Source organism: Peromyscus leucopus, chromosome 16_21 (genome assembly GCF_004664715.2).
Source record: "Peromyscus leucopus breed LL Stock chromosome 16_21, UCI_PerLeu_2.1, whole genome shotgun sequence".
In the NCBI taxonomy this organism is placed as follows: Eukaryota; Metazoa; Chordata; class Mammalia; order Rodentia; family Cricetidae; genus Peromyscus; species Peromyscus leucopus.
Window position 1 is genome coordinate 33,132,684 of NC_051084.1, and position 21,144 is coordinate 33,153,827.

The 21,144-nt window shown below is 44.2% G+C and overlaps 1 protein-coding gene and 1 pseudogene across 1 annotated transcript; one reads left to right on the top strand and one right to left on the bottom strand.

Annotated features, from left to right (window-relative positions):
• Positions 1–399: 399 nt before the first annotated feature.
• On the bottom strand, positions 400–3,870 carry LOC114708884 (annotated as a pseudogene).
• A 9,742-nt stretch (positions 3,871–13,612) lies between these two features.
• On the top strand, positions 13,613–20,877 carry LOC114708899 (RANBP2-like and GRIP domain-containing protein 8). The gene is made up of 3 exons (XM_028892457.1): positions 13,613–13,799; positions 18,966–19,033; positions 20,671–20,877. Exons 1-3 carry the CDS (start codon positions 13,728–13,730, stop codon positions 20,837–20,839), a joined length of 309 nt encoding a protein of 102 aa, XP_028748290.1. The 5' UTR covers positions 13,613–13,727; the 3' UTR covers positions 20,840–20,877.
• The last annotated feature ends 267 nt before the right edge of the window (positions 20,878–21,144 follow it).

Genomic DNA, 21,144 nt, shown 5'->3' on the forward strand with positions numbered 1-21,144 from the left:
GCCCCAGCACACAGACTGTTTGCTTTGACATTTGGTCCTTTTGCTATTAAGCCATTTGTCTGTTGCAAAACCCACCCACCAGCCGTAAAGGGTGTGGGCCACTGTGCCAACCATGAGGTGACAGGAGTCCACTTCCTCTCCTGCAGTTGTACAAGACTCCACCAACAGCACCAGACTCAAAATGGTTGTTTACCAGGGCTGGCTAAGCTGGTCGCCTATTTACCAGAGAGCTTCTCCACCCGGCCAGAGGCAGACTCAGAAAAGGGCACGTTAATAACTGAGAGGGGATGGAAATAGGAAGCATCTCCTTGGGGTGAGGACCCATAGGAGGACAGGGAAGCCAGGTTGGGGGTACCCACATAGAGAAGAGCTCTGGCAAGGGGCAGATCCCATTTGTCCCTAATCTTGGAAGTCATTAGGAGCCATCTGAGAGAGTGGAGCATTAAAAGCCGTCAAGTTCGTCCACTTGCGGTGGGTGGTGCACTATTATCTCCTGGTCTTCCAAGACATCCTCTCCAGCAGCCACCAAGTTAGTGAGGGATTTCCTGCGAACCCACATGGTGACTCTTTTCTTCCTTTTCCCATCCTTTTCCCAGGACATCTGGATAAAGGGGCGTTGCACGTAATTGTAGATCACTTCAGACCTCCCACCAGGTCTCCTCTTGATCTTTTCTTTACAGGTTGAGTAGCCTTCAATTCCAATGTGAATGTTCTTCAGGCCCCATTTTTTAAAACACTATTTTATCAATATCTCGATTCTCGATATACTTGAAGAACCTGTAGAGCTTGGAGCTATAGAGAATTTGGGAATACTCTTCCCCCGTGGGTGGGTGGGGGGTGGTCTTCATCCCAGTCCGCAGAATCCTCATCTGTCAGCACAACAATGTGGCATTCTCGCTCCCCTTTCTTGGCACAGCCCACCATGATGGGCACAATCAGTTCCTCGAGGTAGTGATCAAACTGCTTGTGGGCACCATCGTTGGACAGCTCATGAAGTAAAGCACTCAGATCTTGACATCGGATAGTGTCGAAGTCAAAGTTAATGCAGTGATAGTCGCACGTGCCCCTCAGATCTGGGATAGAGATGCCATCGGGACAGCTGATGATGCCAGCTTTGTAATAATACAGCACTGTGCGGGACACAGTGGCACTGATGCCTTCTGCAATCTCATACTCCCCCCTTTTCACTGGGCCTTGTGAAGTTGTATTCTCTTTCTGGTCCAAACATTCTTCCCAACATGGTATCGGGACGAGCGGTGAAAATCTGAGGATTTACCATAAAACGTGTGCCATCTACAAGCAGTGTCCCTCTCTCTGGGGCTTGGGGGTGAGAGCTACCTCCAAAGCCTACGCCACTGTTTCCAAGTCTCTCAGAAACAATGGTGAAGGGCTCCTGGCTCCGCTTGCATGAGGCCTTGCTGTCTTCCGGAAGTGGTGTTACGCGAGGATATGGAAGGCTTGCTGGCTGGGGGGCCTAGTCAAATGCAAAGTGGGCTTCATAAAAGAAGGTTGGACCCAAATTATTCAGTGAGGTAATGTAATAAATTAGTCTGCCCTGTGTACGCACTGGCAAACCATTAGGACATGTAAGTTTCTGGGTAATACAGCTTTATCATTTTTATTAAGTCGATGTTATAAAACCTAACAGCATTTAGCTGACTGTGATGCTGGGTCATTTTTGAAAATGCTTAGACAGAGGGCCCCTTTTATCCTTCCCCTGTATGAGCATCTCGTTAGCTGGTTTTATCATGGACGCCTTTACACTATGAAATAAATAATAGGGGTTGGTGATTTAGCTCAGTGGTAGAGCACTTGCCTAGCAAGCACAAGGCCCTGGGTTCGGTCCTCAGCTCCGAGAAAAAAAAAAAGAAAGGAAGGAAGGAAGAAGGAAGGAAGGGGGGAGAGAGAGAGAGAAAGAAAGAAAGAAAGAAAATAATAGCCTCTATTGGAAATAGTTTACCCCTTAGCTGCTCTCAAGCACACAATGCCTTTTCCTAGGATGTTCCGTTCTCCTTCTCCCTGTCACAGAGTCAGGGGGCCTGCCTGACCCAGGGTGCAGGCTTTGGAAGGAACTTTGAGTCAAACATGCTTGGATCTGAAGTGGGTGGACCAAACTCCATCTGCAGAGGCAGCTTTTCAGTGAGCTCAAACAACGTATGACAATTTAAAAAAAAAAATCTTACCCATACCCTAAAGGAGTTATTTTTCTTTCTTTTTTTTTAAATTTGTACTTATTTATTTTATGTGTACATGTATTTTATTTGCATGTATGTCTGTGTACCACATGCATGCCTGGTGCCCTTGGAGGCCAGAAGAGGGTGTTGGATCTCCTGGAACTGGAGTAACAGATGGTTGTGAACCCTGGGTCCTCTGCAAGAGCAGCCAGGATTTGTTTTTCTCTAAGACTGAACCTAGTCATCTGTATATCCATAACCAGTTTGTGTGTGGGTGCATATGAGGGCAGATAACCCTTTCATAAAGACATCAAATTGTAGGATGATAGAATGATTCTATGAGGCAGGGAGATCTAGGCTCCTGTGTGGGCCAATTATATATATTTGGCTCTTTTAAACTTACAGGTACCTGTAACCTAGAGACCATTAGAAAGAAAACCAGACGTCTAAGGCACTCAGAAAATAGTGGCATTCCCGGCCCCCCCCACCTCGCCCCCTTACTTTGTCTGTCTTTATAACTGAAAAGTAGAAACAAAGCAAGGGGCCCCAAGTGGTGCAAAGGAGTTCTGTGAACAGAAGAACTATCCTGTCTCAGAAGCAGACTTAGAGAATTGAAAGAAAGAACCCAATACACACACACACACACACACACACACGAATGCACGCGCGTCCCACATAGCTTCTCTTTCCAGTCCCCTGCCCAACAAGTGCAGCTAAGGAATTTCCCACACAGCCCTTGGTCACTCTGAGATGGGGCCTGGACGCCTTGGCTGGCAAGTCTGCAATATGCGTGGGGTCTCCGCAGGGGCAAAGAAATTTGGGGAAGGGCTGCTCTGCTCCTGCCTGCACTGTGGCTCCCACAGCCCTCAGGTCCACTCTCCCAACTGTCCGGAGGAGCCCTTTGGGAAAAGGAGGGAAGGATGGGGAGTGGGAATTGACTAGTTTCAAGCTTTCACGAGATCATAAGCAGGGAGCTGAGAGGTGGGAAGGGGACGGGGGAAGTGAAGAGGTGGGAGTTATCTCCTCCTCTTTAAAGGGACCAAACTGAAGATGGCAACAAGAAGAGGAGGCAGCTCCAAGTGAGACCCATGAAGTGGGGACAGGGAAGCGGGGCCGGCCCAGGAGTATATGAGGAAGGAGGTCCTTAGGCTCACAGATAAGCACTAGGGGAACCAAAAAACCTTAAACACACAAGGTTGTCTCCTCACAGGGAGAAATATACAACCTGTTTTCCGCCCAGAAGGCTAGGAGCTGAAGTGGTTAATAGCTTGGTAACCTTTGTGCTCTCTGTATGACCCAGGCCACACCAGATCCTCCCCCAGACCTTTATCTTGAGCTTATTTACTTAGTTAATCTTATAGAACTTATCTTTATGGAAGACTCACTTGTACTTTTCAAAGAGTTCTAATGTAGCCAACCAGGTCTTTCGCAATCGGTGTTCCCATGTAAAGAGAAAGTACAGGGGAAGACTCCTCCGGGAAGGGATGGCCTTCCCAACCCAGGGAAAACTCAACGGAGTGTACTTCCTACTATCCAGAACTGAATTCAGAGCCCAGACTTACCTCCCAGGGGAACCACAAGGACTCTTACCAGCTTGAGATTCCTGTCCAGGAACACAGCAGTCTTTTCAGACCTCAGCAGGAGACATGAACCCCTTGAACATCTTCAGGGGGCACTTCTTCTGCAGCTTCCCCATGGCCCAGAGTGAGGCTGAGTTTTGTATAGAGTGTAGAATCTCACTGGGGTCTCCAAATGAAATACCCACACAAGAGCCTGGCATGATCTGAGACTCTGAGGACTTCCCCTCGGTGGGGGACCAAAGAGATGTACAATGGAGCTGTCCGTAAAAACATGCCTAGAGGCCCGGCGGTGGTGGATACCTTTAATCCCAGCACTAGGGAGGCAGAGGCAGGCAAGATCTCTGTGAGTTCAAGGCCAGCCTGGTCTACAGAGCGAGTTCCAGGACAAGCTCCAAAGCTACACAGAGAAACCCTGTCTCAGAAAAAAAAAAAAAAATGCTTAGAAGCTGGGCAATGGTAGTACATGTTTTTAATCCCAGCACTGGCAGACAGAGGCAGGCAGATCTCTGTGAGTTTGAGGCTAGCCTGGTCTACAAAGTAAGTTCCAGGACAGCCAAGGCCAGACAGAGAAACCCTATCTTGAAAAATCAAAACAAACAAACACAACAACAACAACAAAAAAATCATGCCTAGTACAGTGCCTGACACATTAGAGACAGTCAGTTGATACCTGCTGGGAATTGATGGAATTGAACAGCCCGTGCGCGCCCGCGCCTTGTTGTTGCCAGATGGCATCAGTTAGTCTGGCCTTCATTGTTTACAGCCTTGCATTGCTTCTCCTGCACCTGCACTTGGGAGACGTTGTTAAGGACAGTTAAGAGAGCTACTTGATCACAGGCTGGCTACTGGACGGGCAGCATACCCAGTGGGTACACACAATCCAGGGATGGTTCATGTCCTGGATTGGATGGATAGGGATGGACAGTGTGAAGTTACTTATGCTCCTCAATAATTTCTACAACTTAAAACGAGTCACTTTTGGAGGTTTTTTTTGGGGGGGGGGTTGTTTTGGGTTTTTTTGTGTATGTTTTGTTTTTGTTTTTTTTTTAAGATAGGTTTTCTCTGTGTTTTCCTGACTGCCCTGGAACTAGCTCTGGAGACCAGGCTGGCTTCAAATGATGAGATCTGCCTGCATCTGCCTCCTGAGTGCTGGGATTAAAGGCGTGCACCACCACGGCCCGGCCTGAATTTTCTTTTTTTAAGTCATATGTCTTAGTCACTGTTCTATTGCTGTGAAGAGACACTATGACCAAGGCAACTCTTTTTTTTTTTTTTTTTTTTTTCAAAACAGGGTTTCTCTGTGTAGCTTTGCACCTTTCCTGGAACTCATTCTGTAGCCCAGGCTGGCCTCGAACTCACAGAGATCCACCTGCCTCTGCCTCCCAAGTGCTGGGATTAAAGGTGTGCGCCACCAGCGCCCGGCAAGGCAACTGTTATAAAAGAAAGCATTTAATTGAGGCCTTACTTACAGTTTCAGAGGGTTAGTCCATTTTGCATGGTGGCATGTAGGCAGACATGGTGCTGGTGCAGTAGCTGAGAGCTTTGCATCCTGCTTCACTGGGGACAGGCAGAGAAAGAGAGACACTGGACCTGGCATGGGCTTTTGAAACATCAAAGCCCACACCCACTGGCACACTTCCTCCAAAAAGGCCACACCTCCTAATCATTCCCAAATAGCCTACCAGCTGGGGACTAAGCATACAACTTTATGCACCAGTGGGCAGCATTCTCGTTCAAACCACCGTACATATCATATGTAGTCCAAGCTGGCCTCAAACTCTCGGTGATCTTCCCATCTCAACCTCCTGAGTGCTGAGATTACAGACAAGAGGCACCACCCCCAGATGATTTTTTTTTTTCCAACTAGGTCTCACCATATAGCTCTGACTGGTCTGGAACTCATTATGTAGAACAGGCTGGTCTTGAACTCAGAGATCTGCCTGTGTCTCCATCTTCATTGCTTCGATTAAAGGTCGAATGCACCATTGTCTTAGTTAGGGTTTCTGTTGCTTTGAAGAGAGACTATGACCATGGCAACTCTTAGAAAGGAAAGCATTTAATTGGAGCTAGGATACAAGTTCAGAGGTTTAATCCATTATCATCATGGCAGGAAGCACAGCAGCATGCAGGCAGACCTGGTGCTGGAGAAAAAACAGAGTTCTACATCTGGATTGGCAGGCAGCAGAAAGAGAGAGAGAGAGAGACACTGGGCCTGGCTTGAGCATTGAAACCTCAAAGCCCACCCCCAATGACATATTTCCTCCAACAAGGCCACACCTGTTGTAGAATAATCCTTTTGTACACTGTGAAGATTTTTCACTTGTATTGGTTTAATAAAAAGCTGACTGGCCAGTAGCCAGGCTGGAATTATAGGCAGGACAACCAAACTAGGAGAATGATGGGAAGAAGGGCAGAGTCGGGGAGATCCCAGCCAGCCACTGAGGAATCAGGACATGTAGAAAATGAGGTAACAGCCGGACAGTGGTGGCGCACGCCTTTAATTCCAGCACTCAGGAGGCAGAGGCAGGTGGATCTCTGTGAGTTCGAGGCCAGCCTGGGCTACAGAGTGAGTTTCAGGACAGGCTCCAAAGCTACACAGAGAAACCTTGTCTCAAAAAAAAAAAAAAAAAAAAAAAAAAAAAGAAAGAAAATGAGGTAACAGCTGGGCAGTGGGCAGTGGTGGCACACGCCTTTAATCCCAGCAATCCTTAGGAAGCAGAGACAGGCAGATCTCTGTGAGTTTGAGGTCAGCTTGACTACAGAGTGAGTTCCAGAACAGCCAGGACTACACAGTAGTCTATAGTGGGGTCATCCTTGTGGATTCCTGTGGACTCCCCTAGCACTCTGTTTCTCCCTATTCCTATGGTGTCTTCATTTATTATGGTATCTCTTTCCTTGCTCTCCCACTCTGTCCATGTTCCAGCTCGAACCTCCCATTCCCTATGTTCTCATCACCCATCCCTTGCGTGCCATTACACCTCTAGTTTGCTCATGTAGACCTCATTTATTACTCCTTCACTGGGCGATCCATGCATCCTTCCTAGGGTCCCCCCTGCTATATAGCCTCCCTGGAGCTGTGGGTTGCAGTCTGGTTATCCTTTGCTTTACATCTACTATCCACTTATGAGTGGTTACATACCATGTTTGTCCTTCTGAGTCTGGGTTACTTCACTCAGGATGACATTTTCTAGTTCCATCCATTTGCCTGAAAATTTCATGCTGTCATTGTTTTTCTCTGCTGATTAGTACTCCACTGTGTATATGTACCACATTTTCTTTATCCATTCTTCAGTTGACGGGCATCTAGGTTGTTTCCAGGTTCTGGCTATTATGAATAATGCTGATATGAACATAGTTGACAATGTGTCCTTGAGGTATGATTGAGCATTCCTTGGGTATATGCCCAAGAGTAGTATAGTTGTGTCTTGAGGAAGATTGATTCCCAATTTTCTGAGAAACTGCCATACTGATTTCCAAAGTGGCTATATAAGTTTGCATTCCCACTAACAGTGTAGGAGTGTTCCCCTTGCTCCACATCCTCTCCAACATAAGCTGTCTTCAGTGTTTTTTGGTCTTAGCCATTCTGACAGGTGTAAGATGGTATCTCAGAGTTGTTTTGATTTGCATTTCCCTGATGTATTGGGGACTATGGGGGTCCAGCCCCTCGATAGTCCCCTCCCAGGGTCCGGGAAGAATCTACAACCAGCTGATAATTAATCTTTGATGAAATGAAATGAATCTGTGTACACGAAACTCCTTAGTCCATATACTTTATTATTCTGTGACAGTTACAAGCTTATATTCTGTTCTCATATTTAGGTCATCTTTAGCCTGATTTCTCTCTACACTTGTCTGCGATCCCCTCTATGTTCTACCTTAATTCCTTTATCTAGTTCTGTCCTTTCTAGGTTCTCATCTATCTAGTTCTTTCTCCTATCAGCTCCCCTCCCGTCTCCTTCTCTCTCATCTGGCTCTTCCTCATCTTGTTCTTCCCCATCTGGCTCTTCCTCATCTTCCATCTCGTTCCTCTTGTCCTCTCTTCTAGTTCTACAATCTAGAATCTAGTTCTTCCCCATCTCAGTTCGTTCCTCTCAAGTTCTTACCCATCTAGTTCTTCCATTCTCTTTTCTCTTCTCTCCCCACCTCCTGGAAGTCTCGGTATATAAAGGGAGGGTCCGAGCTAAATTGTGTAAAGCTATTACTTAACGTCCACCTCTCCTAGGCGGTGTCTCCTTGTGGAATTTACCGTAAGTCAGGAGACTTGCATGTGGGCTGTTATCATTGTTAGTCCGCCTGAGACTAACAATGGGCGCCCACCTGGGTGGTGTTTCCTGTAGTCCTTGAAAGTGGCCAAGGGAGATAGATAATCTGATTCCAGAGAAAGCCTTTCCTGAGGCTGTTCTCCAAATACCTGAAATGTGTATGTCCAGAGAGTGATCAGTCTACACTGTTAGCCCTTCTTAGGGAAAAGTCAATTGGGAAAACTATGAAGGCACACATGATTTTCATAACAGAAGACAGCTGATATATAACAAGCCAAGTAACACCAAAAACTCCTTGGGATTTGGCTTCCTCTGGAGGAATTCCATGATCCCTCCAGGTAGTGACTTTGCCATAACCAGCTGAGTTCTTATGATATATTCCTGCGGCCCGCAGCACTGATGACTAAGGATGTTGAGCAATTTTTTAAATGTCCTTCGGCCATTTTGAGGTTCTTCTGTTGAGAATTCTCTGTTTATCTCTGTAGCCCATTTTTAAATTGGATTTTTAGGTATTTTGATGTCTAGTTCCTTGAGTTCTTTATATATTCTGGATATCAGTCCTCTGTCAGATGTGGGGTTGGTGAAGATTTTTTTTCCATCCTGTAGGCTGTCGTTTTGTCTTATTGACCATTTCCTTTGCCCTACAAAAGTTTCAAGAGGTCCCATTTATTAATTGTTGCTCTCAGTGTCTGTGATACTGGTGTTATATTTAGGAAGTGATCTCCAATGCCAATGTATTCAAGACTACTTCCTACTTTCTCTTCTATCAGGTTCAGAGTAACTGGATTTATTTTGAGGTCTTTGATCCACTTGGACTTATGTTTTGTGCATGGTGACAGATATGGATCTATTTTCAACCTTCTACATGTTGACTTAAGTTTTGTGCATGGTGACAGATATGGATCTATTTTCAACCTTCTACATGTTGACATCTGTTATGCCAGAACCATTTGTTGAAGATGCTTTCTTATTTCCATTGTATAGCTTTGGCTTCTTTGTCGAAAATCAGGTGTTCATACATATGCATATTAATGTCAGAGTCTTCAATTCAATTCCATTGGTCCACATGTCCGTTTTTATGCCAGCACCAAGCTGTTTTTATTACTATAGCTCTATAGTAGAGCTTAAAGTCAGGGATGGTGATATCTCCAGAAGTGGCTTTGTTTTGCACGATTCTTTTAGCTATCCTGGGGTTTTTGTTTTTTCCATATGAAGTTGAGTATTGTTCTTTCCAAGTCTGTGAAGAATTGTGAAGAATTGTGTTGGGATTCTGATGGGGGTTGTATTGAATCTGTAGATTGCTTTTGGTAAGATTGCCATTTTTACTATGTTAATCCTACCTATCTATGAGCATGGGAGATCTTTCCATTTTCTGATATCTTCTTTAATTTCTTTTTTTTCACTTGCTTCTTTAATTTCTTTTTTTTTCCCACTTGCTTAGTTAGAGTTACCCCAAGGTATTTTATATTGTTGGTGGCTATTGTAAAGGGTGATGTTTCTCTGATTTATTTCTTTCTTTCTTTTAAAGATTTATTTATTGATTATGTATACAGTGTTCTGCCTGCATGTGTCCCTGCAGGCCAGAAGAGGGCACCAGATCTCATTACAAGTGGTTGTGATCCACCATGTGGTTGCTGGGAATTGAACTCAGGACCTCTGGAAGAGCAGTCGGTGTTTTTAACCACTGAGCCATCTCTCCAGCCCATTTCTCTGATTTCTTTCTCAGCTCATTTATCATTTGTGGATGGGAGGAATGCTGATTTTTTTAGTTAATCTTGTATCCTGCCACATTACTGAAGGTATGGTATGCACACATACACACTCAACTTTTAAAAGGTGCCTTTAGTATTACTTAGTCTTGTCACTTGTCACAAAACAGCTGAACTTGGAGGCCATGCTTAACAAATTAATCAGATACAGAAAGACTTCATGAAATTGCTTACAGGTGGTGTGGGTGACCCCAAAACAGCCTGATTACACAGCTGCCATGACAAGCTTAGAGGCCCAGACACAGCTTCTGGCAGGCAACACCTGGACCCACGAAGAGCCATAAGAGGAAATACCTGACATTCCAAACATTCCCAATACCCCTAGACAAATGTCAGCCAATTAGGGTCCTGGACCCTGGAAATCCCCTCACCCCAACCTCTGTTATAATAAAAACCCATTCAAGTCCTCAAGTCCTCGGGGCTCAGAGTGAGCGCTTCCCATCCAACTTGGAGGTGGAGCCTTCACCACAGGCTTCAAGTGCAGAAGTAAATGCTTCTCCTCTTTGGAACCTGGCTCATGTGAAAATGGAGCCTCAGGAAAGTGAAGAAGGCAACGTGTCTGGGCATGGGGTATTGGGCAGCGACGTCTTTGAGGAACCAATGTCAGGCATGTGTGAAGCTGGAATCCCCCAGAGCCCCGAGGACTCGGACAGCAGCTATGGTTCCCACTCCACGGATAGCCTCATAGGGTCCTCCCCCGTTTTCAACCAGCGCTGCAAGAAGATGAGGAAGATTTATCTGCAGGACCTTCTGGTCCAGACCAGCATCATCAGCAGGGAACCTCGATGTTTAGATTGTTTCCATAATAGTGATTGGGTTCTTATTCTTAAATACAGTGGGCTTTCCTAAATTCAGAGAAAAACAAAAAACAAAAAACAAAAAAACCCAAACCCTGCCTGGGCTCTGGGCTCCCTGCTCTCACCACTGCATCACACAAACAGAGAGGCCAAACTCAGAAAACTCAGAGCTTGAAGATAATAAACGCTCTTTGCTTTTACATGCAGGATTTGATTTCCTCCCTGGTGGCTGGCATCGAACTCACAGAGATCTGCCTGGCTCTGCCTCCCAAGTGCTGGGATTAAAGGCATGCGCCACCACCGCCCAGCAGATTTTACAAATCAAATTCCCAAAGTAAAGTATTTTTAATTATTATTATTTTTTTTTTTGTGTGTGTGTGTGTGTGTGTGTAGGTAATTAGGCACTAATGTCATAGCACATTCATGGAGATCAGAACAATTTTGTTCTGTCTTTCCACACTTTTTTTTTTTTTTTTTTGGTTTTTCGAGACAGGGTTTCTCTGTGTAGCTTTGCGCCTTTCCTGGGACTCACTTGGTAGCCCAGGCTGGCCTCGAACTCACAGAGATCCGCCTGGCTCTGCCTCCCGAGTGCTGGGATCAAAGGCGTGCGCCACCACCGCCCGGCTTTTCCACACTTTTATATGAATTCAAGAGGCTAGAACTCAGCTCCCCACATTTGCCTTTACCCACTGAGCCTTACAGGCCTCCAAGGAGATATTTTTAAAAGTTTAGAAAATAGTGTCAATGTAAAAACAACAACAATCAACAAAAACACAACTCTCTTCTTAAAGGGAATAAGAGTTTATTTTGGAGTCATTTTGAGTGACCATAACCCAGGAACCCAGATTTAGGTTACCCTAAACTCCATCTTCCAACATGAAGCAGTTTTGTAGTTTCACAGGATAAAAAAAAAGTCACACACAAGCTTACAAATACATTCTGGTATATCAGAGAGGAGTCACAGTAAGATGAGGGAAGCTTTTCTGGAGGCCCAAGATGGTATCTGATGACATTTTGGGGTTGGGGTTGGTGGAAGCTAGCAGAATGCTAAGCTAATAGATTCCAAAGGTGTTTTTTTTTTTTTTTTTTTTTTTTTTTTTTTTTTTTTTTTTTTTTTTTTTAATCTAGAGTTAGAGGATGCTAGTTCTGACACAAAGGTGGGTAAGAGGCTCTGCTATGGTCTAACTTAGCCCATGATAGGTGTATGCAAGGGGAGAGGAGCACAGTAAAGAAACTGAAATGTCTGCTCTGTGGGTGGGAAAGGTAAAGCTTTTTTTTTTTTTTTAGATTGACTTATCACATATACAGTATTTTGCATGCGTGTATGCCTGCACACCAGAAGAAGGCATCAAATCTCATTATAGATGGTTGTGAGCCACCATGTGGGTGCTGGGAATTGAACTCAGGACCTCTGGAAGAGCAGGCAGCATTCTTAAAACCCTTAGCCATCTCTCCAGCCCCCAAAAGGTAAAGTTTATTTCTAACAGACAAGGCTGTTTCTGGGAAAGCAGAGAGAAGGGAGGTATGGGAGTGGGTGTCTGGGGAGGAGGGGATCCTAAGAACTGGAAGAGAGAAGGGCCAGGATGCTGGCATGGGGCCTTTGAAATGTAAACAAGCACTGTGATCAGGGACCAGGGAGCCTGGAAGGGTAGCATAGAGTTTGACATGCCCATAGGTGCCACAAGCATATGCCAACTGCATAACCATATGCCCCTTTTTGCCTGAGGGAAGGGGAATGACTCCTTTTGAGCAGTAGGCACCTGTTTCACAAACTCTTGAGGAATGTTGGCTTCTATCTAACCTCCAGAAAACCCAGTTGAGCCTAGGTCTAGACTCAGTTTTGGAGTTAGTGGGTCAACCCATTTTGGGGATGGGGTGGGATACACTTTGGACCCGACAATAAGGGAACTATCCTTTAGACATTCTAACCTCACAACATCACGGCAGTTTTAATCAGTCTTTGGAGACACAGTTTCTTTTCAGGAATACTCATTTACAATTCTTCTTCTTCTTCTTTTTTTTTTTCAAGACAGGGTTTCTCTGTGTAGCTTTGCGCCTTTCCTGGAACTCACAGGGATCCGCCTGCCTCTGCCTCCCGAGTACTGGGATTAAAGGCGTGCAACACCACCGCCCGGCCTCATTTACAATTCTTTATTCACAAATTTGGGACTATTACCTTTTTAAAAAAATGTTTGTGTGTATCTGACTGAGCACGTGTGTGTGCTAGGATTCCTCCGAGGTCAGAGATTCAGATTCCCTGGAACTGGAGTTAGGGGTGGTTGTCAGCAGTCAGATGCGGGTGCTGGGAGCTGAACTTGGGTCCTTCCTAGGAGCAGCAAGCGCTCCCAACTGCAGAGCCATCTCACCAGTACGAAGAGATTATTATATATTCTAATATAACCTGTTCTGCTAATTGTTAAGTCACAAAACAGGACCCCCAAACGGCAGTGCTGCTGACAATGTCTTAGATGGCCCGCTGCCCAGATTCTTTCCCGGGAAACAGAAACCTAAATTCAGCATTCGTCAGAAACCTCATGATGCTTGGTTTCTGTTTGTCAGGAAATCCACTTTCCTCCTCTGCCCCTAACGGTCAATTACCCCAGGCACGGTGCATCGCACCATGTAACGCTAATATTTCATCTCCGGTGTATCCAAGCATAAAGTCATGGTCCAGTATTAACCATTTTTTCTACTGAAACCAGAGGCGATGATGAAGTCTGTCTGTTTAAAGGAAATCAACTTTCAAGCTTTTGACTGCATGAAGCACCAAAAAGGTCGGATTCTGAGGGCACTGCCAGTAGCCCTGCCATTTGGGGTCCGCTTTACGACGTACCACTAATGAAATATATAAAGATTCCCCCCCCCCCCCCATCCCATCACTGGGGAAGGGAGTTAGTCACATTCGTTTAGGGGGAAAAAAAAAAGGTAACGTGGTCCGAAGGCGGGAGGCAGCCGACAGGAGCGTCAGGCCGCAGCGTGGCGCGCAGCGATGACGCAGGTCGCACGCGCCGCCCCCCCCCCCCCGCCCGCCCGCTCGCGACGGAGCTGCGTCACCGGTGTTCGGCGCTTCACCTCCTGGAGACAGTCGCGGCTCTAGGCCCCTCGAGCTGGCTTCCCGCTCCGGGGGAGCCTGGTCGGCGGCGCGATGCGGCGCAGCAAGGCCGAGGTGGAGCGGTACATCGCCTCGGTGCAGGGCTCCGCCCCGTCGCCCCGAGAGGTGAGCAAGTCCGGCCAGGGCCGGCGTCATGGCTCCCGGCGGCCTCGGCTCCGGCTGGAGCGGAGGCGGCCGCGGGCGGCGTGGCGTGGCGCTGCTGAGCCCCGGAGGCGTGGGGGGGGACCGCGGCCGCCTGCGTTTCCTCTTCGTGGCGGGCCGCGGGCCCGCTCCGGCCTGCTTTCCTCGGTCTCGGCGTGATAGGGCCGGCTTGGGGCGCGCGGTTCGGGGGCTCGTCCGGCAGGCGCCTCCGGTCTCCGGGATGGCTCCGATCCTGCGACCGAGGCGGCGTCTCCCCGGGAGGTTGACACCGCTCGGCGGTGGGCTTTTTACCGTTGTGTGGGGTGGTGGCTCCGTGGACGTGGAGCGGACGAACAGCCACATTCGCGAGGGCGCGTCAGCACAAATCACACGGAAGGCCCTTAATTCGAGTCTTCCCTTGCTGTGCCCCACTCTTTACATTCCCTTCCCCAAACCTCTTCTGGAAGCTGCTATTCTCGGCTCTCTTAAAGTTTTTTTTTTTTAATTCAAAGGCAGAAGGTCAGGAATTTACAGTTTCTTTACAGACAGTGATTGCTATGCTTTTAACATTGCCAGCGTTTTCCCCAAACCATGTTCTGTGGGTGTGTGTTTTTTTTTCTTCTAATTTTGAAATCATTAATGTGTTATATTTATTTTGGATTCTTCAAGAGTGTTAGCCGGTGGAGAGAGATGTACAGACGATCTAGAGTCAGTTTTTCTGGGGTTGAACAGTCAAGTTCTGCCATTCGTAAATCTGAATTTGGTACGGTGTAGACTTCATCAATAAAAACGTAGTTTTGATTCATGTTAAACATTTAGGGCAAAGCTTGAAATACAGTGAGCCTCAATTTTTATCTATTGCTTTTTTTTTTTTTTTTTTTTTTTTTTTTTTTTTTTTTTTTTTTTTTTTTTTTTGGTTTTTCGAGACAGGGCTTCTCTGTGTAGTTTTGGTGCCTGTCCTGGATCTCGCTCTGTAGACCAGGCTGGCCTCAAACTCACAGAGATCCACCTGGCTCTGCCTCCGAGTGCTGGGATCAAAGGCGTGCGCCACCACCGCCCGGCTTCAATTCAGCTATTTTTTAAAATTCTAAAAAATTGAGTTGTCTCTAATTGAGTTGTTATGATCACATATACAAAAATTCGTGGATGTACAAGTCCCTTATGTAAATGGAATAGTTTTTTGTTGCTTTAAATCTTTTCTTAGATAGTTGAACGGGTTAAATAATCCAGTTCAATAAATCTAACCCACCAAAATGAGAATCGAAAGTGATCTTAAAAAATTTCTAGTTCATTTAGTGCTAGTATGCCACAAGTGGGAAATTTGATGGGTCAAAATCAAAATTCCAGGGCAAAGAAATTACCTAATGAAAGTACCGTCAGGTTTCTGTGTATAACGTTTGCATTAAACAAATGTATTTATATTTAGACTTGAGTCTTGTCACCAGGATATCTCATATGCTTGAAAATAATATGCTTTAAAAATCTGAAAACAATAACAACAAAACCCCAAAAACTCAAATTCAAAGACCCTGAAATCTAAAAATGCCAAGCATTTCAGATAAGGCATACTCAACTAATAGTACTTAACACTGTGTAAGTAGTTGTTAAATTATGTTAGGAAAAGTCTCTATGTATTCAGTTCTGATTTTTTTTTTTTTTTTTTTTTTTTGTTGTTTGGTTGGTTTTCGAGGCAGGGTCTCTATTATGTAGCTCTGGCTGTCCTGGGACTATGTAGATCAGGCTGGCCTAGAACTCAGAGATCCTCCTGAGTGCTGGGATTGAAGGTGTGTACACCATGCCCAGCTACCAACATATTTTTTTAAAATTACTTTTTGATCTAAGATTGTTTGGGTTGGTTAGTGACCAACTTGGATAATAACAGCTATAAGAAAGTTTATCATTTTTTTTAATTATTTTTATTTTATGTGCATTGATGTTTTGCCATGGGTGTCAGGTTCTATATTAGAGTTACAGAATTGAACCCGGATCCTCCTGAAGAGCAGTCAGTGCTCTTAACCACTGAGCCATCTCTCCAGCCCGAAAGTTTGTCATTTTAACTAGTTTCATTCATTGTTCACTTTTGTAGCATTAACATTCACTGTGTGTTGTTCAACCAAAACCCTCATTCCCAAACCTTTTGTATTTTTTAAAAAAATTATGCCAAGCAAGTTCTGTACCAGTAAGAAATAATGCCACAGGCCCTTCTTTCCTGTGCTCCTGGTGACCTGTATTTTACCAATTTGGTCATTATTGTTATTTCATGTTTGTAGGATATTATATTTGCCCTTTTGTGTCTAGTTCATTTCATTTAGTGTCTTTTCAGGGTCATCCATGTTGTAACAGGTGTTAAGAGTCTTATCCCTTTTTAATGGCTGAGTAGTAGTATCTTAGGTATGCCACATTTTGTTTTTTCATTTACTGTTGATTGACACTTCAGTTGTTTATATCTTTTGCCCAATACATACAATGTAGCAGACAACGACGGCAAAATATTTTAGTGCTTGCTCTTAATTCCTTGAGTTCACACTAAGAAATAATTATTAGGCTATATGTTAATTGGTGTTTTCTGAGGAAATCTCAAACTCTTTTCTATAGTGACTGTACTTAGATTCCTGCTGTCAGTTTATGGGGTTTCAGTTTCTATGTTTTTTTATTAATGCTTTAAACTTACTATCTCACTGCATTTCATTTTGTGGGCATGTGTGTGTGTGTGTGTGTGTGTGTGTGTGTGTGTGTGTAAGTGCACTTGTGGAAGTCAAAGGAAAGTTTGCTAGAGTTGGTTCTCTTCTACCATGTGGGGCCTAGGGATGGAATTTAAGTCTTTGGGCTTGATGGCAAGGTGCCTTTACCCACTGAAGCCATGTTGCCCGCTCTAATTATCTTAAATCTTTAAACAGTTTTAAAGTTTATTTTTATGTGTATCAGTGTTTTGCCTGTGTCTATGTATCATGTGTGTGCCTGTGCCTGAGGAGGCCAGAAGAAGGCATCAGATCCCCTGGCACTGGAGTTACAGATGGTTGTGAGCTGCCATGTGGATACTGAGAATCAAACCTAGATCCTTTGAAAGAGTAGCCAGAGAGCTCTTAACCACTGAGCCATCTCTCTAGCCCCAGTTATCTTCAATATTATGCTCATGTACAAATTTATATTAGCAACATATCTCCTATACATGTCCTTCTAATGAACTTGCAAAAGCGCTACCTGTCACACACACACATCGGTTGTATAGTGTTGTATTTTTTTTTTTTTTTTTTTTTCAAGACAGGTTTCTCTGTGTAGCTTTGCACCGTTCCTGGAACTTGCTTTGGAGACCAGGCTGGCCTCGAACTCACAGAGATCCGCCTACCTCCCCCCCCCCCCCCCAGTGCTGGGATTAAAGGCGTGTGCCACCACCTCCCAGCCATTTTTATAATTTTTAAACTGTTTTCTCGAAATTCATCCAAGGAAATCATGACTGCAGATTTGTACTTCAGTATATATTGAGTACCTGCCACCCTCAGTTCAGTGGTTGGAATCTAGCAGCGAGGATCCTACCTAAGTGTACCCTACACTTGAAGGGATAGATAAACATGTACAGAAACAATAAGAACAGTTAGGATTTGATCACTGCTATTAAGGACATCAGCAGATATTGTGGTAGTTACACTGGCAGTGTCCTGCCTGAGTCAAAAGACCAGGGGAGACTCGCTGTGTGAAATAGTGCTGTGTCCTAGGTGTTCTTTGACGCCTTCTGTCTGCTAGAATGTTCTGATCCTAGCATCCTAAGTATCAGAATTTATACTGGTTTAAGTTCGTTAGCTCAGACACCAGAAACTTCACTTTAGTTCCCAAACCCACTTTTTGAAGGATAATTACCGAAACAGCTTGTTAGTAGCAGAGTAAAGCTAATAGGTCTCACGAATGTCTGAACCAGTTCTGTTAGTAACAGTCCAAAGAGAGCTAAATTGTCCGTCACAGAAAGAGGAAGAACAAACACACAGGAAGATCGCCTCCCCCTTCAAAACAAAAGTCTCCGGCAATATTGAGTGTCCAAAGCCACTGGCTACTTTTAGTTTATGTGTATGAGTGTTTTGCTCACGTGTGTGTACCACCCGTGTGCTTGGTGCCCTTGGAGGTCAGAAGAGGGTGTTGGATCCCCGGAACTGGAGTGACAGAGGGGAGAGCTGCCGTGTGGGTGCTGATCTTAGCCACTCAGCCATTTCTCCTAGACCATATATAGTGGGAGCCGTAGTCTGGACTTGGCAGTTTATGGTAGTAAATATCCAGGGTATGAAGTGGGTTTATTTGAAGAATTCAGATTTACTTCAAAGTCAGGTGTGGCACACACCTGTAATCCCAGCACTTGGGAGGCAGAGGCAAGTGGACTTTGAGGCTGTCCTGGTTCTACATATCATGTACCAGGCCAGCTGAGGCTAACCCTGTTTCCAAAAACAAAACCAAATATCAAATTTTATTTCAGCCTTTTAAATACTGGTCCTTAAAGAAAATAGTACATTGACCAGGAATGTCCAGAACCTTAATGGGCTTTCCCAAGAAGGTCTCTTACACAGGATAGGAAAGGAGAGGTTTTGTGTATGTCCCTTTCCCCAGAAAAGCTGGTTTCTATGTACTTATCTGTAAAGTAATGCCAGGAAAGCAGAACATAGTAAGCTGGGTAACACATGGCTAAGGGGTCCCCAGCTTCTGAGTAAACTTTTGTGTGTGTGTGTGTGTGTGTGTGTGTGTGTGTGTGTGAGAGAGAGAGAGAGAGAGAGAGAAAGAGAGAGAGAGAGAGAGAGAGAGAGAGAGAGAGAGAGAGAGAGCGCGAGCGAGCTCAGTGTGTGAGTGTGATATAGCTTAGGATGGCCTTGAACTCTGGATCCTCTTGCTTCTACTTCCTGAGTGCTTGGGACAATAGGTGTGAACTACATCGCCTGCTTTGAATTGTAACTTCTGATGTCTGTTTTAAATATTCTTGAATTCATTTTTTATGAAATTGATAAAATTTGGAGCCATTCATTAACTCTTAGAATATATGTGCATGTTCAGGCAACATTTTTACTTTTTATATGAAAAAATTAATATTAAACTTGTTAGGGCATTTTTTGTCCTTTGAAAAAGTTGTGCAATATTTCAAAATGTGAACAGTAAAACCACTCAATTCCTTTTTAGAAGTCAATGAAAGGATTCTATTTTGCAAAGCTGTACTATGAAGCTAAAGAATATGATCTTGCTAAAAAGTAAGTACCACCTGGAAATAGGTTTTAATTTTTCATCCTTGTAATAGGAAGAACTGCTAAAGAATACATTTTTATTTAAGTGTGTCCTGGTATAAGAGATTTATCGCTCTGAGACACTTGTTAGATAGAACCTCTAATGAGTATTTCTTACCTATTTGTATCTTCTGTTTATATCTAGTGCAGAATTATTTGTCTTAAAACACTGTTTCTAAAATTGCCCTTGGGTAGCATGAAAGAGATCATTTCTGTATGTTGATTTCTTCCTGGTTAAATGTCTGGTGCTTCAGTTAGCTGGAGAGAAGCAACAAGCACAGACTTAGTGTGGCCAGGAAAGAGCCAACCTGACAGCTCAGGAGACTGGCTGGTTCTACTTTCCTTACTGGGAGTAGCTTAGAGGAGGAAGTTAAAAGGGATACAGATTATCAAAAGCAGTGATGGGAATTGGGGACTGCTAGTGAGAAAGGCTGGAACCCTGGTTTTCCTAGACAGTTCTTTAAAGAATCACATTTAGTCATTTGTCTCTGGATTTTATGTATGAGCAGGGCCTCTGGGTCTCTCCAGAGCAGCCTCTCCCCGGGGGAGGGGAGGGGTGGGGTGGAGTGGGGTGTGTCGTGTCCGGTAATATCTTCTGTTGGCTGCAGCACTGAGGTGGTTAACTGTTCTTGTTAATTTGTTTTCTTCCTTAGTTTTGGTCTCTCACATTGTTAACTAACGCACCTAGACGATAGCTTATTTTTGTCATTACTTGATTTAATATTGCTTGACACAAGAAATAGAAATTAGGGGCTGGTGAGATGTCTTAGTGGGTAAAGGAGCTCGCCACCAGCCTGATGTCCTCAGCTGGGCTCCTGAAACCCATATGGTAGAAGGAGAGAACCAACTACAAATTGTCCCCCGACTTCCATGTGTCCACCACAGTATCCACATTCCCTCCCAAGTGAAGGATGGAAAAAAAGAGAATTAGTTCTGTTTGGTTAGTCAAGTAAATTTTTCTTCTCAGATTTGACTGAGTATAGTACTTAGAGAGGATTTTCTTGTTTAAAAGGTAAATATACTCTCTTCGTTTGGGAAACTTTTAGTGTTATACATTCACTCTTTAAAATTTTGCATTGCAGTTTGTAGATTATCATCATTTTGCTTATTTTTATGTGAAACTCTTTAGTGCTTTAACTAAATGATCAGGAAGAAAAAACAGTTTATGCATTCATTTCTTGTAGGTAGCAGAAGAAAAATCATTTGGCAAATGTAGCACTTTCTAATAATGAGGGCTGGAGAGATGACTTTATTGGTTAAGAGTACTCAGCTGCTCCTGCAGAGGACAAGTAAATACATCTTGAGTAAAAATGTAAAATGAGTAAATATGTTGTTTAAATACATCTTGAGTAAAATTGTAAAATGAGTAAATATGTTGTTAGCTCTGTCTGATTGTTCGCTGCTTTGCAGTGACTATTTTGGGACTCCATGTTAAATAAACACTGGTAGCCGGTAATTGAACTACAATAGAATAATTGGATGATTGCTTGGTTTAGGATGTACTCTTCTGTCAGTATTTCAGTAGTGTTGTAAGTCTAATGATCTGAATATTAATTTTGTATTTTAAAACATGTTTAATCTATTATTCTTGTATTTTAAAACAGATACATTTCTACATATATTAATGTGCAAGAGAGGGACCCTAAAGCCCACAGATTTTTGGGTCTTCTTTATGAAGTAGAAGACAACACAGACAAAGCTGTTGAATGCTACAAGGTAATTATAGGGTTACAGTGTAGCCTGTGTGAGGCTGGAGAGCTGGCTCGGCAGTGAGGAGCATGGGCTGCTCTTCCAGAGAACCTGGGGTTCATTCCCAGCACCCACATGGTGGCATACAGCCATTTTTAATTCCTGTTCCAAGGGATCTGATGTCCTCTTCTGGCCTCCCTGGACACCAGGCCCACACATGGTACACAGACGTACATGCAGGCTAAAAACTGGTACATATTAAAAAAAAAGTATAACCTTTGCACAACCTTACAGGTGATGCCCATGATATATAATAAATAATTCATATTAATTTTATCAGTGTAGTGAAAATAAGCATTAATACTATTAAGTGGCTTAGCTTGGAACAC

What these genes read in the sequence shown, in the direction of transcription:
- LOC114708899 (XM_028892457.1), top strand. Translation starts at nt 13,728, where the DNA reads ATGCGGCGCAGCAAGGCCGAGGTGGAGCGGTACATCGCCTCGGTGCAG. An exon ending in CCGCCCCGTCGCCCCGAGAG is followed by an intron (nt 13,800 to 18,965) that starts GTGAGCAAGTCC and finishes ATTCCTTTTTAG; the next exon opens with AAGTCAATGAAAGGATTCTA. An exon ending in GAATATGATCTTGCTAAAAA is followed by an intron (nt 19,034 to 20,670) that starts GTAAGTACCACC and finishes ATTTTAAAACAG; the next exon opens with ATACATTTCTACATATATTA.